Source organism: Scyliorhinus torazame, chromosome 7 (assembly GCF_047496885.1).
Source record: "Scyliorhinus torazame isolate Kashiwa2021f chromosome 7, sScyTor2.1, whole genome shotgun sequence".
Classification (NCBI taxonomy): Eukaryota; Metazoa; Chordata; class Chondrichthyes; order Carcharhiniformes; family Scyliorhinidae; genus Scyliorhinus; species Scyliorhinus torazame.
The window spans coordinates 2,164,185-2,182,910 of record NC_092713.1 but is presented as its reverse complement, the minus strand read 5'-3'; the positions used below and the strand labels follow the sequence as shown (position 1 = coordinate 2,182,910).

The window sequence follows — 18,726 nt, the reverse complement described above, 5'->3', positions numbered from 1 at the left end:
CCTGACCCGCCGGAGCCGCCGACCTGGGCCCTCGCCCCCGTCCCGCGCCCCACGCCTGACCCGCCGGAGCCGCCGACCTGGGCCCTCACCCCCGTCCCGCGCCCCACGCCTGACCCGCCGGCAATACAACTTACCTGGACCCCGATCTCCGTCCCCGGCGAGGGACCTCCTCACTGTCCCAGCGCTCGCACTGACCTGCCGGTCCCCAGCGAGGGAGCTCCGCGCGGTCCTAGCGCCCGCGGCCCTGGAGCTCGCACCAAAGGAACTCCGCGCGGTCCTAGCGCCCGCGGCCCGGGAACTCCGCGCGGTCCAGGCGCCCCCCAGACCCCCCAGCACTCAATGTGCGACCCGCAGACGCCGCCATTTTGGGTCCCGACCACCACGAGGGGAGGAGGGGACCCGCCATCTTGGACCGCCCCCGACCTGTACGACGCATGGGGGCGGCCATTTTGTCCACCCCCGACGCCATCTTGTGACCCCTCATCTACGGGCGAGGTATGGGGGCGGCCATTTTATCCATCCCCGACGTCCTCTTGGACGGCAACAACGGACCCCACCCCACTACTACAACCACGGCTCGCTTCGGTTACGCTCGATCAGGCTCGGCCCCGGACTCTCCAGACGACGACGACAACGGTCCTAATTAACGGCCACGAGACGCCATGCCTAGTCGACTCCGGGAGCACGGAAAGTTTTATACATCCCGACACGGTAAGACGCTGTTCCTTAACCACCTATCCCAGCGCACAAAAGATTTGCCTAGCTGCAGGATCCCACTCTATACAGATCCAGGGATTCTGCATAGTTACCCTAACGGTACAGGGGAGGGAATTCAAAAACTACAAACTTAACGTCCTTCCCCAACTCTGTGCCCCCACCTTGCTGGGCTTAGATTTTCAATGTAACCTACAGAGCCTTACGTTTAAATTCGGCGGCCCCATACCCCCACTCACTATCTGCGGCCTCGCCACCCTCAAGGTGCAACCCCCGTCCTTGTTTGCGAACCTCACCCCGGATTGCAAACCCGTCGCCACTAGGAGCAGACGGTACAGCGCCCAGGACCGGACCTTCATTCGCTCCGAAGTCCAGCGGCTACTAAAGGAGGGCATAATCCAGGCCAGCAATAGTCCCTGGAGAGCGCAGGTGGTAGTAGTGAAGACAGGGGAGAAACAAAGGATGGTCATTGACTATAGCCAGACCATCAACAGGTACACACAACTAGACGCGTACCCTCTCCCCCGCATATCCGACATGGTCAATCGGATTGCCCAGTATAAAGTCTTCTCCACCGTGGACCTCAAGTCCGCCTACCATCAGCTCCCCATCCGCCCAAGTGACCGCAAGTACACAGCCTTCGAGGCAGACGGGCGATTATACCACTTCCTAAGGGTCCCTTTTGGCGTCACAAACGGCGTCTCGGTCTTCCAACGGGAAATGGACCGAATGGTTGATCAACATGGGTTACGGGCCACGTTCCCGTACCTCGACAATGTAACCATCTGCGGCCACGATCAGCAGGACCACGACGCCAACCTCCAAAAATTCCTCCAGACTGCCAAAGCCTTGAACCTCACGTACAATGAGGACAAGTGCGTTTTTAGCACCGATCGGCTAGCCATTCTGGGCTACATAGTGCGCAATGGGATAATAGGCCCCGACCCCGAACGTATGCGCGCACTCATGGAATTTCCCCTCCCGCACTGCCCAAAAGCCCTGAAACGCTGCCTGGGGTTCTTTTCATACTACGCCCAGTGGGTCCCCCAGTACGCAGACAAGGCCCGCCCCCTAATACAGACCACGGCTTTCCCGCTGTCGACAGAGGCTTGCCAGGCTTTCAGCTGCATCAAAGCGGACATCGCAAAGGCCACGATGCGCGCCATCGACGAGTCCCTCCCCTTCCAGGTCGAGAGCGACGCCTCTGACGTAGCTCTCGCGGCTACCCTTAACCAAGCGGGCAGACCCGTGGCCTTTTTCTCCCGAACCCTCCACGCCTCAGAAATCCGCCACTCCTCAGTGGAAAAGGAAGCCCAAGCCATAGTGGAGGCTGTGCGACATTGGAGGCATTACCTGGCCGGCAGGAGATTCACTCTCCTCACTGACCAACGGTCGGTAGCCTTCATGTTCGATAATGCACAGCGGGGCAAGATCAAGAACGACAAGATCTTGCGGTGGAGGATCGAACTCTCCACCTTCAACTATGAGATCTTGTACCGGCCCGGAAAGCTGAACGAGCCGTCTGATGCCCTATCCCGCGGGACATGTGCCAACGCACAAATTGACCGCCTCCAAGCCCTCCACGAGGACCTCTGCCACCCGGGGGTCACTCGGTTTTACCACTTCATCAAGTCCCGCAATCTCCCCTACTCCTTAGAGGAGGTCCGTACAGTCACAAGAGACTGCCACATCTGCGCAGAATGCAAACCGCATTTTTTCAGGCCAGATGGAGCGCACCTGATTAAGGCTTCCCGTCCCTTTGAACGCCTCAGTCTCGATTTCAAAGGGCCCCTCCCCTCCACCGACCGCAACGCGTATTTCCTTAATGTAGTGGACGAATACTCCCGCTTCCCTTTTGCCATTCCCTGCTCCGACATGACCGCGGCCACAGTCATTAAAGCCCTGAACAGCATATTCACACTGTTCGGTTACCCCGCATACGTCCACAGCGACAGGGGGTCCTCTTTCATGAGTGACGAGCTGCGCCAGTTCCTGCTCAGCAAGGGTATAGCTTCAAGCAGGACGACCAGCTACAACCCCCGGGGGAACGGGCAAGTAGAAAGGGAGAACGGCACGGTCTGGAAGGCCGTCCTACTGGCTCTACGGTCCAGGGATCTCCCAGTTTCACGGTGGCAGGAGGTCCTCCCGGACGCTCTCCATTCCATCCGGTCGTTATTATGTACGAGCACTAATCAAACGCCTCACGAGCGTCTCCTTGTCTTCCCTAGGAGGTCCTCCTCTGGAACGTCGCTGCCGACCTGGCTGGCGGCCCCAGGACCCATCCTGCTCCGAAAGCACGTGCGGGCACATAAGGCGGACCCGTTGGTCGAAAGGGTTCACCTCCTCCACGCGAACCCCCAGTACGCCTACGTGGAGTACCCCGACGGCCGACAGGACACGGTCTCCCTGCGGGATCTGGCGCCCGCCGGCACCACGCACACACCCCCGGCACCATCAACCCAACCGCCCCCCTTCCTGCCACCGCCGCACCCCGCGACCGCCCCCTTCCCAGGAGGATCAGCCCCCCTCCCCTTTGCACCGACAGCTAAAACCGTGCGGTTCCCGGAGGCGACAACGCTGGTACAAGCACTACCACCACCGCCGGGGCCGAGGCGATCGACACGGACGACCAGACCGCCCGACCGACTCGTGGCGTCGATGTAAAACAAAGATGGACTGTCCAATGAACATTTTGTTTTCACATATCCTCTGTAAATAGTTGTAACAGGACGATACTGTCCAATACGGTCCTACCATGTAACTGTTCTCTCCTCCCAGGACCAGTACTGTAAACCCTTACCACCATACGAAGCATCACCCCGCCAGGTTCATTTTTGACAAGGGGTGAATGTGGTAGTATGTATTGGGGGTCATGTGGGACTGGAAGCCCTAATGTCATTGGCTGACTGATCCCGGGTCCTGGTTGGCCGTTGACCTCATACTCCGCCCTGAAGGCGAAGTATAAGAAGCCGGTGCCTTCCCCCGCAGGCCAGTTTACTATCGGGCTGCTGGGGAACAGACACGCTTAATAAAGCCTCATCGACTTCACTCTGTTTGTCTCACGGAGTCTTTGTGCGCCACACACTGTGACTAATTTGATTTGACCAACCTATATGCAGATTAAAATCACCCATAATTACAAATGTGTCTCTAATTTCCTGTTTAATGCCATTCCCATCCTCACCAGTGCAGTTTGGGGGTCTGTATGACACCCACTAATGTTTTGTCCCTTGGTATTTCTCAACTCTACCCATACAAATTCCACATTGTCCGAGCTAATATCCTCCCTCATTATTGTGTAAATTTCCTCTTTAACCAGCAATGCAAACCCTCCGCCTTTTCCTTTTTGTCTGTCCTTCCTAAATACTGAACACCCCTGGACATTCAGTTCCCATCTCTTGTCACCCTCCAGCCATGTTTCTGTAATCCCGATTATAACGTTCCTGTTTACGTCTATTTGTGCAATTAATTCATCCGCTTTATTATCTTGTTGGTGGTGATGGAACAAAGAAAAGTACAGCACAGGAACAGGCCCTTCGGCCCTCCAAGCCTGTGCCGGCCATGATGCCCAACCTTCTGCCCTTACTCGGTCCGTATCCCTCTATTTCCTCCCTATTAATGGACCCATCCAGATGCCTCTTAAATGGGGCTGGTTTAGCACAGGGCTAAATCACTGGCTTTTAAAGCAGACCAAGGCAGGCCAGCAGCACGGTTCAATTCCCATACCAGCCCCCCCGAACAGGCGCCGGAATGTGGCGACTAGGGGCTTTTCACAGTAACTTCATTTGAAGCCTACTTGTGACAATAAGCGATTTTCATTTCAAATGTTGCTAATGTGCTGCCTCTGGCAGCGCGTTCCAGGCACCCATCACTCTCTGCATCAAAAGCTTACCCCGCATATCCCTCTTAAACTTTTCCCTTCTCACCTTGAACCTGTGCCCCCTTGTAATTGACACTTCCACCCTTGGAAAAAGCCTCTGATTATCCACCTCTATCAGGCCTCCCCTCAGCCTCTGTCTTTCCAGTGAAAACAATCCTTGTTTATTCAACCTCTCCTCATAGCCAACACCCTCGAGACCAGGCAACATCCTGGTGAACCTTCTTTGCACACTCCCCAAATCTTCCACATCCTTCCTATAATGCGGCGACCAGAACTGTACGCAATACTCCAAATGTGGCCGCACCAGAGTTTTGTACAGCTGCAACATGACCTCATGGCTCCGAAACTCAATCCCTCTACCAATAAAAGCTAACACACCGTACACCTTCTTAACAACCCTCTCAACCTGGGTGGCAACTTTCAGGGATCTATGTACATGGACAGCGAGATCTCTCTGCTCATCCACCCTGCCAAGAATCTTACCATTAGCCCAGTACTCTGTCTTCCTGTTATTCCTTCCAAAATGAATCACCTCACACTTTTCTGCATTAAACTCCATTTGCCACTTCTCAGCCCAGCTCTGCAGCTTATCTATGTCCCTCTGTAACTTGTAACATCCTTCCGCACTGTCCACAACTCCACCGACTTTAGTGTTGTCTGCAAATTTACTCACCCATCCTTCTACACCCTCCTCCAGGTCATTTATAAAAATGACAAACAGCAGTGGCCCCAAAACAGATCCTTGTGGTACACCACTAGTAACTGGACTCCAGTCTGAACATTTCCCATCAACCACCACCCTTTGTCTTCTTCCAGCTAGCCAATTTCTGATCCAAACTGCTAAATCACCCTGAATCCCTAGCCTCCGTATTTTCTGCAGTAGCCTACCGTGGGGAACCTTATCAAACGCTTTACTGAAATCCATATACACCACATCAACTGCTTTACCCTCGTCCACCTGTTTGGTCACCTTCTCAAAGAACTCAATAAGGTTTGTGAGGCACGACCTACCCTTCACAAAACCGTGTTGACTATCTCTAATCAAATTATTCCTTTCCAGATGATTTTACACCCTATCACTTATAAGCCTTTCCAAGATTTTGCCCACAACAGAAGTAAGGCTCACTGGTCTATAGTTACCGGGGTTGTCTCTACTCCCCTTCTTGAACAAGGGGACAACATTTGCTATCCTCCAGTCTTCTGGCACTATTCCTGTAGACAAAGATGACTTAAAGATCAAAGCTCAGCAATCTCCTCCCTACCTTCCTAGAGAATCCTAGGATAAATCCCATCAGGGGACTTATCTATTTTCACACTTTCCAGAATTGTTAACACCTCCTCCTTATGAACTTCAAGCCCTTCTAGTCTAGTAGCCTGAATCTCAGAATTCTTCTCGACAACATTGTCTTTTTCCTGTGTGAATACTGACGAAAGATATTCATTTAGCGCCTCTCCTATCTCCTTGGACTCCAAGCACAACTTCCCACTACTGTCCTTGACTGGCCCTACTCTTACCCTAGTCATTTGTTTATTCCTGACATATCTATAGAAAGCTTTAGGGTTAGCCTAGATCCTACCTGCCAAAGATTTCTCATGTCCCCTCCTGGCTCTTCTTAGCTCTCTCTTTAGGTCCTTCCTAGCTAACTTGTAACTCTCGAACACCCTAACTGAACCTTCATGTCTCAACTTTACATAGTACGAAGTCTTACAACACCTGGTGTTGTAAGACTTCATACTGTGCTCACCCCAGTCCAACGCCGGCATCTCCACATCACAACTTTACATAAGCCTCCTTCTTCCTCTTGGCAAGTGTTTCAACTGTTTTAGTAAACCATGGTTCTCTTGCTCGACCACTTCCTCCCTGCCTGACAGGTACATACTTATCAAGGACATGCAGTAGCTGTTCCCTGAACAAGCTCCACATTTCCATTGTGCCCATCCCCTGCAGTTTTCCTCTCCAACCGATGCACCCTAAGTCTTGCCTCATCGCATCATAATTGCCTTTCCCCCAGATATAACTCTTGCCCTGCGGTATACACCTATCCCTTTCCATCACTAAAGTGAACTTAATTGAATTGTGGTCACTATCACCAAAGTGCTCACCTACCTCCAAATCTAACACCTGTCCTGGTTCATTACCCAGTACCAAATCCAATATGGCCTCGCCTCTCGTTGGCCTATCTACATACTGTGTCAGGAAACCCTCCTGCACACATTGGACAAAAACTGACCCATCTAAAGTACACAAACTATAGCGTTTACAGTCAATATTTGGAAAATTAAAGTCCTCCATAACAACTAACCTGTTGCTTTTGCTCCTATCCAGAATCATCTTTGCAATCCTTTCCTCTACATCTCTGGAACTTTTCGGAGGCCTATAGAAAACCCCTAACAGGGTGACCTCTCCTTTCCTGTTTCTAACCTCAGCCCATACTACCTCAGTAGATCAGTCCTCATCAAACGTCCTTTCTGCCACCGTAATACTGTCCTTGACTAACAATGCCACCCCTCCCCCTCTTTTACCACCTTCCCTGAGCTTACTGAAATATCTAAACCTCGCCACCTGCAACAACCATTCCTGTCCCTGCTCTATCCATGTCTCCGAAATGGCCACAACATCGAAGTCCCAGGTACCAACCCATGCCGCAAGTTCACCCACCTTATTCCGAATGCTCCTGGCATTGAAGAAGACACACTTTAAACCACCTTCCTGCCTGCCGGTACACTCCTGCAACTTTGAAACATTACTCATGACCTCACTACTCTCAACCTCGTGTATACTGGAACTACAATTCAGGTTCCCAAGCCACTGCTGAACTAGTTTAAACCCTCCCGAAGAGCATTAGCACTTTTCCCCCCCAGGATATTGTTACCCCTCTGGTCCAGGTGTAGACCATCCCGTTTGTAGAGGTCCCACCGACCCCAGAATGAGCCCCAATTATCCAGAAATCTGAAACCCTCCCTCCTGCCCCATCCCTGTAGCCATGTGTTCAACTCCTCTCTCTTCCTATTCCTTGTCTCGCTAGCACGTGGCACGGGTAACAACCCAGAGATAATAACTCTGTTTGTCCTAGATCTAAGTTTCCACCCTAGCTCCCTGAATTCCTGCCTTACATCCCTATCCCTTTTCCTACCTATGTCGTTGGTACCTATATGGATCACGGCTTGGGGCTGCTCCCCCTCCCCCTTAAGGATCCCGAAAACACGATCCGAGACATCACGCACCCTGGCACCTGGGAGGCAACACACCAACCGCGAGTCTCACTCGTTCCCAGATCATTTATATTTACCACAAACAACAGAGGTCCCAGCACTGATCCCTGCGGAACATCACTAGCTACAGATCTCCATTCAGAAAAACATACTTCCACCGTCAGCTCCTGTCTTCTATAACCAAGCCAGTTCTGTATCCATCTCCCAGCCCACCCCGAATCCCATGTGATTTAGTTTTTGTACCAGGGTTCCATGTGGACCTTGTCAAACGCCTAACCAAAATAGAAAGAGAAATACTGGAAAATCTCAGCAGGTCTGGCAGCATCTGTAGGGAGAGAAAAGAGCTAACGTTTCGAGTCCAGATGACCCTTTGTCAAAGCCTAACTAAAATCCATACAAACTACATCCACAGCCCTCATCCCACCAATTTTCTTTGTCACCTCTTCAAAAAAACTCAATCAAGTTGATGAGACATGACCTTCCCCGTACAAAACCATGCTGCCCATCACTAACTAGTCCATTTCTCTCCAAATGTGCATATATCCTGTCCCTGAGTATCTTTTCCAAAAGCTTCCCCACCACTGATGTCAGGCTCACCGGCCTATAATTTGCTGGATTATACCTGATTCCTTTCTTGAACAAAGGAACAACGTTGGCTATTCTCCAGTCCTCTGGAACCTCGCCTGTGGTCATAGAGGATGTGAAGATATCTGTTAAGGCCCCAGCTATTTCTCCCCTTGCCTCCCGCAGTAACCTGGGATAGATTCCATCCGGCCCCGGTGACTTGTCTACATTAATGCAACTTGGGATACTCAACACTTCCTCCTTTGATATATTGATATTCTCAGGAGATGCCGAGTGATGAGGTTCTGTCAGCACCTGTTGTTGGGCAGTATTTCTGCCTCTCCTGTTCTTCACCCTGGGTAGGCTCCCATCGCCCAGCTAAGTTTAATTGGGAGTTAGTTCAACAAGTCTCCCTGAAAAGCGGTAAGGTTGGTCTCCAGCTGGCTACCCTGTCTTTGGTGAAGATCCCATTGCCTGCTTTAGACTCCAGCCTCTGATTCTGTGAAAGGGATTGGACCATTGAAACACCCCCAATCTAGCTGTTCTCACTCTGTGATCTGGGGGATAATGAAGGGAGCATTTTGTTTTCCAGGGCCCAGCTGGAAAAGATGGATTGCCAGGACATCCCGGACAGAGAGGTGAGACGGTGAGTATTCTTCCTGTCAGACACAAGAAAGCTGAAGAAATGTTTATCTCGGAGTCTGGAATAGAAATGGCGGAATGGAAGATTCTAGAAACTTGGTGAGACCCAGTGTGGAGTAAGTGGGTTCAATGCTGGGCCCCGCACCTCAGGAAGGAGATAGTGGCCTTGGAGACAGAGCGGTTTCTGCGGAGTTAGACTGGGGAGAAAAGGGTTAAATTAGGAGGATAGACTAGACTAGACATGTATTCCCTTGAGGATGAAAGATTATGAGGTGCCCTGGCCTTGTTCAGCTGGGATAACAGGTGCTGCAGAAAGAGCTGTGTCTGGTCAAGGGGTCAATGCTGTGAGATGTCAGTGTGAAATCTCTGGTTGGTTTAGGATCTTACACAAGGACAGGTGGATTCAGGCTGTGAGCTGTGAGCACAATCATGAAGATTACGTAAAAAAAACAAGAATAGAAGAAGGAAGGGAGACTGAGGGAGTGCCGCACTGTCAGAGAGTCAGTACTGAGGGAGTGCTGCACTGTCAGAGGGTCAGTACTGAGAGAGCACTGCACTGTCAGAGGGTCAGTACTGAGGGAGTGCCGCACTGTCAGAGGGTTAGTATTGAGGGAGTGCTGCACTGTCAGAAGGTCAGTACTGAGGGAGTGCTGCACTGTCAGAGGGTCAGTACTGAGGGAGTGCTGCACTGTCAGAGAGTCAGTACTGAGGGAGTGCTGCACTGTCAGAGAGTCAGTACTGAGGGAGTGCTGCACTGTCAGAGGGTCAGTACTGAGGGAGTGCTGCACTGTCAGAGAGTCAGTACTGAGGGAGTGCTGCACTGTCAGAGAGTCAGTACTGAGGGAGTGCTGCACTGTCAGAGGGTCAGTACTGAGGGAGTGCTGCACTGTCAGAGAGTCAGTACTGAGGGAGTGCTGCACTGTCAGAGGGTCAGTACTGAGGGAGTGCTGCACTGTCAGAGGGTCCGTACTGAGGGAGTGCTGCACTGTCAGAGGGTCCGTACTGAGGGAGTGCCGCACTGTCAGAGGGTCAGTACTGAGGGAGTGCTGCACTGTCAGAGGGTCAGTACTGAGGGAGCGCCGGACTGTCAGAGGGTCAGTACTGAGGGAGTGCTGCACTGTCAGAGGGTCAGTACTGAGGGAGTGCTGCACTGTCAGAGGGTCAGTATTGAGGGAGTGCTGCACTGTCAGAGGGTCAGTATTGAGGGAGTGCTGCACTGTCAGAGGATCAGTACTGAGGGAGTGCTGCACTGTCAGAGGGTCAGTACTGAGGGAGTGCCGCACTGTCAGAGGGTCAGTACTGAGGGAGTGCCGCACTGTCAGAGGGTCAGTACTGAGGGAGTGCTGCACTGTCAGAGGATCAGTACTGAGGGAGTGCTGCACTGTCAGAGGGTCAGTACTGAGGGAGTGCCGCACTGTCAGAGGGTCAGTACTGAGGGAGTGCCGCACTGTCAGAGGGTCAGTACTGAGGGAGTGCCGCACTGTCAGTGGGTCAGTACTGAGGGAGTGCTGCACTGTCAGAGGGTCAGTACTGAGGGAGTGCTGCACTGTCAGAGGGTCAGTACTGAGGGAGTGCTGCACTGTCAGAGGGTCAGTACTGAGGGAGTGCCGCACTGTCAGAGGGTCAGTACTGAGGGAGTGCTGCACTATCAGAGGGTCAGTACTGAGGGAGTGCCGCACTGTCAGAGGCTCAGTACTGAGGGAGTGCTACACTGTCAGAGGGTCAGTACTGAGGGAGTGCTGCACTGTCAGAGGGTCAGTACTGAGGGAGTGCTGCACTGTCAGAGGGTCAGTACTGAGGGAGTGCTGCACTGTCAGAGGGTCAGTACTGAGGGAGTGCCGCACTGTCAGTGGGTCAGTACTGAGGGAGTGCTGCACTGTCAGAGGGTCAGTACTGAGGGAGTGCCGCACTGTCAGAGGGTCAGTACTGAGGGAGTGCTGCACTGTCAGAGGGTCAGTACTGAGGGAGTGCCGCACTGTCAGAGGGTCAGTACTGAGGGAGTACCGCACTGTCAGAGGGTCAGTACTGAGGGAGTGCCGCACTGTCAGTGGGTCAGTACTGAGGGAGTGCTGCACTGTCAGAGGGTCAGTACTGAGGGAGTGCTGCACTGTCAGAGGGTCAGTACTGAGGGAGTGCTGCACTGTCAGAGGGTCAGTACTGAGGGAGTGCCACACTGTCAGAGGGTCAGTACTGAGGGAGTGCTGCACTATCAGAGGGTCAGTACTGAGGGAGTGCCGCACTGTCAGAGGCTCAGTACTGAGGGAGTGCTACACTGTCAGAGGGTCAGTACTGAGGGAGTGCTGCACTGTCAGAGGGTCAGTACTGAGGGAGTGCTGCACTGTCAGAGGGTCAGTACTGAGGGAGTGCTGCACTGTCAGAGGGTCAGTACTGAGGGAGTGCCGCACTGTCAGTGGGTCAGTACTGAGGGAGTGCTGCACTGTCAGAGGGTCAGTACTGAGGGAGTGCTGCACTGTCAGAGGGTCAGTACTGAGGGAGTGCTGCACTGTCAGAGGGTCAGTACTGAGGGACTGCCGCACTGTCAGAGGGTCAGTACTGAGGGAGTGCTGCACTGTCAGAGGGTCAGTACTGAGGGAGTGCCGCACTGTCAGAGGGTCAGTACTGAGGGAGTGCCGCACTGTCAGAGGGTCAGTACTGAGGGAGTGCTGCACTGTCAGAGGGTCAGTACTGAGGGAGTGCCGCACTGTCAGAGGGTCAGTACTGAGGGAGTGCCGCACTGTCAGAGGGTCAGTACTGAGGGAGTGCTGCACTGTCAGAGGGTCAGTACTGAGGGAGTGCTGCACTGTCAGAGGGTCAGTACTGAGGGAGTGCTGCACTGTCAGAGGGTCAGTACTGAGGGAGTGCTGCACTGTCAGAGGGTCAGTACTGAGGGAGTGCCGCACTGTCAGAGGGTCAGTACTGAGGGAGTGCCGCACTGTCAGAGGGTCAGTACTGAGGGAGTGCCGCACTGTCAGAGGGTCAGTACTGAGGGAGTGCCGCACTGTCAGAGGGTCAGTACTGAGGGAGCGCCGCACTGTCAGAGGGTCAGTACTGAGGGATTGCTGCACTGTCAGAGGGTCAGTACTGAGGAAGTGCTGCACCGTCAGAGGGTCAGTACTGAGGGAGTGCGGCACTGTCAGAGGGTCAGGACTGAGGGAGTGCCGCACTGTCAGAGAGTCAGTACTGAGAGAGTGCTGCACTGTCAGAGAGTCAGTACTGAGGGAGTGCTGCACTGTCAGAGGGTCAGTACTGAGGGAGTGCCGCACTGTCAGAGGGTCAGTACTGAGGAAGAGCCGCACTGTCAGAGAGTCAGTACTGAGGGAGTGCTGCACTGTCAGAGGGTCAGTACTGAGGGAGTGCTGCACTGTCAGAGGGTCAGTACTGAGGGAGTGCCGCACTGACAGAGGGTCAGTACTGAGAGAGTGCTGCACTGTCAGAGAGTCAGTACTGAGGGAGTGCTGCACTGTCAGAGGGTCAGTACTGAGGGAGTGCCGCACTGACAGAGGGTCAGTACTGAGGGAGTGCTGCACTGTCAGAGGGTCAGTACTGAGGGAGTGCTGCACTGTCAGAGGGTCAGTACTGAGGGAGTGCTGCACTGTCAGAGGGTCAGTACTGAGGGAGTGCTGCACTGTCAGAGGGTCAGTACTGAGGGAGTGCCGCACTGTCAGAGGGTCAGTACTGAGGGAGTGCTGCACTGTCAGAGGGTCAGTACTGAGGGAGTGCTGCACTGTCAGAGAGTCAGTACTGAGGGAGTGCCGCACTGTCAGAGAGTCAGTACTGAGGGAGTGCTGCACTGTCAGAGGGTCAGTACTGAGGGAGTGCCGCACTGTCAGAGGGTCAGTACTGAGGGAGTGCTGCACTGTCAGAGGGTCAGTACTGAGGGAGTGCTGCACTGTCAGAGAGTCAGTACTGAGGGAGTGCTGCACTGTCAGATGATTGACCTCCAACATAAGAACATAAGAACTAGGAACAGGAGTCGGCCATCTGGCCCCTCGAGCCTGCTCCGCCATTTAATGAGATCATGGCTGATCTTTGTGGACTCAGCTCCACTTTCCGGCCCGTACACCATATCCCCGAATCCCTTTCTTCTTTAGAAAGGCATCTATCTTTTTCTTAAAAACGTTTAATGAAGGAGCCTCAACTGCTTCACTGGGCAAGGAATTCCAGAGATTCACAACCCTTTGGGTGAAGAAGTTCCTCCTAAACTCGGTCCTAAATCTACTTCCCCTTATTTTGAGGCTATGCCCCGTAGTTCTGCTTTCCCCGACCAGTGGAAACAACCTGCCCGCATCTATCCTATCTATTCCCTTCATAATTTTATATGTCTCAATAAGATCCCCCCGCATCCTTCTCAACTCCAATGAGTACAGTTCCAGTCTACTCAACCTCTCGTCATAATCTAATCACCTCAACTCTGGGATCAACCTAGTGAATCTCCTCTGCACTCCCTCCAGTGCCAATATGTCCTTTCTCAGGTAAGGAGACCAAGACTGAACACAATACTCCAGATGCGGCCTCACCAACATCCTATACAATTGCAGACAAAGACAACTATCTTCCTTTGTGCCGGGTATGACTCCAAGCAGTGCAGAGCTTTCTCCCTGATTCCTGATGTCTCCAGTTTAGCTAGGGCTCCTTGGTGCTTTACTCAGTCAAATGTTGCCTTGATGTCAAAGGGCAGTCACTCTCACCACCTCTCTGGAGTTCAGCTCTTTGTCCATGTGTGATCCAAGGCAATAATGAGGTCAGGAGCTGAGTGACCCCAGCGGAACCCAAACTGAGCGTCCGTGAGCAGGTTATTGCTGAGTTAGGGAGGGGTTTATGGGCTGGAGGAGGTTGCAGAGATAGGGAGGGGTGTAGGGGCTGGAGGAGGTTACAGAGATAGGGAGGGTGTAGGGGGACAGGAGGAGGTTACAGAGATAGGGAGGGGTGTAGGGGCTGGAGGAGGTTACAGAGATAGGGAGGGTGTAGGGGCTGGAGGAGGTTACAGAGATAGGGAGGGGTGTAGGGGCTGGAGGAGGTTACAGAGATAGGGAGGGTGTAGGGGCTGGAGGAGGTTACAGAGATAGGGAGGGATGTAGGGGCTGGAGGAGGTTACAGAGATAGGGAGGGGTGTAGGGGATGGAGCAGGTTACAGAGATAGGGAGGGGTGTAGGGGATGGAGCAGGTTACAGAGATAGGGAGGGATGTAGGGGATGGAGGAGGCTACAGAGATAGGGAGGGATGTTAGGGTTGGAGGAGGTTACAGAGATTGGGAGAAATGTAGGGGGTGGAGTAGGTTACAGCGATAGGGAGGGATGTAGGGGGTGAAGGAGGTTACAGAGATAGTGAGGGGTTGTAGGGAGTGGAGCAGGTTAGAGATAGGGAGGGGTGTAGGGGTGGAGGAGGTTACAAAGAGGGAGGGATGTAGGGGATGGAGAAGGTTACAGAGATGGGGAGGGGTGTAGGGGGTGGAGGAGTTTACAGAGAAAGGAAGGGATGGAGGGGATGGAGGAGGTTACAGAGATAGGGAGGGGGTGTAGGGGATGGAGGAGGTTACAGAGATAGGGAGGGATGTAGGTGATGGAGGAGGTTACAGAGATAGGGAGGAGGTGTAGGGAATGGAGGAGGTTACAGAGATAGGGAGGGATGTAGGGGATGGAGGAGGTTACAGAGATAGAGAGGAATGTGGGGATGGAGGAGTTTACAGAGATAGGGAGGGATGTAAGGGATGGAGGCGGTTACAAAGATAGGGAGGGGGTGTAGGGATGGAGGAGGTTACAGAGATAGGGAGGGATGTCGGGGATGGAGGAGGTTACAGAGATAGGGAGGGATGTAAGGGATGGAGGAGGTTACAGAGATAGGGAGGGATGTAGGGGATGGAGGAGTTACAGAGGTAGGGACGGATGTGGGGGTTGGAGGAGGTTCCAGAGATAGGGAGGGATGGAGGAGGTTACAGAGATAGGGAGGGATGTAGGGGATGGAGGAGGTTACAGAGATCGGGAGGGATGTAGGGGATGGAGGAGGTTACAGCGATAGGGAGGGATGGAGGAGGTTACAGAGATATGGAGAGGTTTGAGGAGGTTACGGAGGGATGGAGGGGATGGAGGAGGTTACAGAGATAGGGAGGGATGTAGGGGATGAAGGAGGTTACAGAGGGAGGGAGGGATGTGGCGGATGGAAGAGGTTACAGAGAGAGGGAGGGGTGAAAGGATGGAGGAGGTTACAGAGATAGGGAGGGATGGAGGAGGTTACAGAGAGGGAGGGGTGTAGGGGATGGAGGAGGTTACAGAGATAGGGAGGGATGTAGGGGATGGAGGAGGTTACAGAAATAGGGAGGGATGTAGGGGATGGAGGAGGTTACATAGATAGGGAGGGATGGAGGGGATGGAGGAGGTTACAGAGTTAGGGAGGGATGTAGGGGATGGAGGAGGTTACAGAGATGGGGAGGGATGTAGGGAAAGGAGGAGGTTACAGATATGGGGAGGTGTGTAGGGGATGGAGGAGGTTATAGAGATATGGAAGGGATGGGGAGGTTACAGAGATAGGGAGGGATGGAGGGGATGGAGGCGGTTACAGAGATGGGGAGGGATGTAGGGGATGGAGGAGGTTACAGAGATATGGAGGGGATGGGGAGGTTACAGAGATAGGGAGGGATGGAGGGGATGGAGGAGGTTACAGAAATGGGGAGGGATGTAGGGGATGGAGGAGGTTACAGTGATAGGGAGGGGTGTAGAGGATGGAGGAGGTTACAGAGATATGGAGGGGTGTAGGGGATGGAGGAGGTTACAGAGATAGGGAGGGATGGAGGGGATGGAGGAGGTTACAGAGATAGGGAGGGATGTAGGGGATGGAGGAGGTTACAGAGAGGGAGGGGTGTAGGGGATGGAGGAGGTTACAGAGATAGGGAGGGATGTAGGGGATGGAGGAGGTTACAGAGATAGGGAGGGATGTAGGGGATGGAGGAGGTTACATAGATAGGGAGGGATGTAGGGGATGGAGGAGGTTACAGAAATAGGGAGGGATGGAGGGGATGGAGGAGGTTACAGAGATAGGGAGGGATGTAGGGGATGGAGGAGGTTACAGAGATGGGGAGGGATATAGGGGATGGAGGAGGATACAGAGATATGGAGGGATAGAGGGGATGGAGGAGGTTACAGAGATAGGGAGGGGATGGGGAGGTTACAGAGATAGGGAGGGATAGAGGGGATGGAGGAGGTTACAGAGATGGGGAGGGATGTAGGGGATGGAGGAGGTTACAGAGATAGGGAGGGATGTAGGGGATGGAGGAGGTTACAGTGATAGGGAGGGGTGTAGGGGATGGAGGAGGTTACAGTGATAGGGAGGGGTGTAGAGGATGGAGGAGGTTACAGAGATAGGGAGGGGTGTAGGGGATGGAGGAGGTTACAGTGATAGGGAGGGGTGTAGGGGATGGAGGAGGTTACAGAGATATGGAGGGGTGTAGGGATGGAGGAGGTTACAGAGATAGGGAGGGATGGAGGGGATGGAGGAGGTTACCGAGATAGGGAGGGATGTGGGGGATGGAGGAGGTTACAGAGATGGGGAGGGATATAGGGGATGGAGGAGGATACAGAGATATGGAGGGGATGGGGAGCTTACAGAGATAGGGAGGGATGGAGGCGATGGAGGAGGTTACAGTGATAGGGAGGGGTGTAGAGGATGGAGGAGGTTACAGAGATAGGGAGGGGTGTAGGGGATGGAGGAGGTTACAGTGATAGGGAGGGGTGTAGAGGATGGAGGAGGTTACAGAGATAGGGAGGGGTGTAGGGGATGGAGGAGGTTACAGAGATAGGGAGGGGTGTAGGGGCTGGAGGAGGTTACAGAGAGGGGGAGGGTTGTAGGGGATGAGGAGGTTACAGAGATAGGGAGGGGTGTAGGGGATGAAGAGGTTACAGAGATGGGGAGGGGTGTAGGGGATGGGGAGGTTACAGAGATGGGGAGGGGTGTAGGGGATTGGGAGGTTACAGAGATAGGGAGGGGTGTAGGGGATGGGGAGGTTACAGAAAGGGGGAGGGGTGTAGGGGATGGGGAGGTTACAGAGATGGGGAGGGGTGTAGGGGATGGGGAGGTTACAGAGATGGGGAGTGGTGTAGGGGATTGGGAGGTTACAGAGATAGGGAGGGGTGCAGGGGATGGGGAGGTTACAGAGAGGGGGAGGGGTATAGGGGATGGGGAGGTTACAGAGATGGGGAGGGGTGTAGGGGATGGGGAGGTTACAGAGATGGGGAGGGGTGTAGGGGATTGGGAGGTTACAGAGTTAGGGAGGGGTGTAGGGGATGGGGAGGTTACAGGGATGGGGAGGGGTGTAGGGGATGGGGAGGTTACAGAGATGGGGAGGGGTGTAGGGGATGGGGAGGTTACAGAGAGGGGGAGGGGTGTAGGGGATGGGGAGGTTACAGAGATGGGGAGGGGTGTAGGGGATGGGGAGGTTACAGAGAGGGGGCTGCATTCTCCGAACGCCGCAATCACGGTCTGCAAGGGGGCGGAGAATCCACTTTCACAAAAAGTTGGTTTACAGGTGCAACAGGTGATTAAGAAGGCGAATGGAATTTTGTCCTTCATTGCTAGAGGGATGGAGTTTAAGACTAGGGAGGTTATGCTGCAATTGTATAAGGTGTTAGTGAGGCCACACCTGGAGTATTGTGTTCAGTTTTGGTCTCCTTACTTGAGAAAGGACGTACTGGCACTGGAGGGTGTACAGAGGAGATTCACTAGGTTAATCCCAGAGCTGAAGGGGTTGGATTACGAGGAGAGGTTGAGTAGACTGCGACTGTACTCGTTGGAATTTAGAAGGATGGGGGGGGGTCTGATAGAAACATATAAGATTATGAAGGGAATAGATAGGATAGATGCGGGCAGGTTGTTTCCACTGGCGGGTGAAAGCAGAACTAGGGGGCATAGCCTCAAAATAAGGGGAAGTAGATTTAGGACTGAGTTTAGGAGGAACTTCTTCACCCAAAAGGTTGTGAATCTATGGAATTCCTTCCCCAGTGAAGCAGTAGAGACTCCTTCATTAAATGTTTTTCAGATAAAGATAGATAGTTTTTTGAAGAATAAAGGAATTAAGGGTTCTGGTGTTCGGGCCGGAAAGTGGAGCTGAGTCCACAAAAGATCAGCCATGATCTCATTGAATGGTGGAGCAGGCTCGAGGGGCCAGGTGGCCTACTCCTGCTCCTAGTTCTTATGTTCTTTTGTTGAAGGATGGGAGTTATAAAATCGATGTTTTGCCAGATTGGGAGCCCGTGGATACGGGGAGTGAGACGTGAATGGGATCTGGAGTGAGTTTTGATATGGGACAGTGAATTTTGGATGTTTTTTATGGTATGATGCAGGACATGAGGTCGGCCAGGGGAGCGTTCAAACTGTGAGCCTGGATTGTCAAATGTGTGGAGAAGTGTTTCAGCATCGATGGTTTGAGTCAGGGAGAGGTTTGATGGTTTGAGTCAGCGAGAGGAGAAACTAATTTGTTCTGTGTCACTGGTATGAAAACTAACCTTCTTCTTGTGAAAGTTGACATTTAAATACCCGCAGTTTCATTAACTGCAGTTTCTCACCTCGCTGGAGTATCTAACCCCTGCAGGGCGTGTGGAAGCTGCCTGAGCAATTCTCATCCTGTTCATTGTCATCAGGAAAATTATCCTTTAATATCCCAAACAGACAACTTCTCTCTCTGTGTGATTCAAAACAGTTTGTTCTGGGAATCAATGACAACAAAC

The 18,726-nt window shown here is 53.0% G+C and overlaps 1 protein-coding gene across 1 annotated transcript in view; it reads left to right on the top strand.

The window, feature by feature from the left end:
* The window catches only part of col11a1a (collagen, type XI, alpha 1a), a 1,142,395-nt gene that overhangs the window by 735,953 nt on the left and 387,716 nt on the right, over positions 1 to 18,726 (top strand). Inside the window, 1 exon segment of the mRNA XM_072510277.1 lies at positions 8,964 to 9,017. Coding sequence (XP_072366378.1) covers positions 8,964 to 9,017 — 54 coding nt within the window.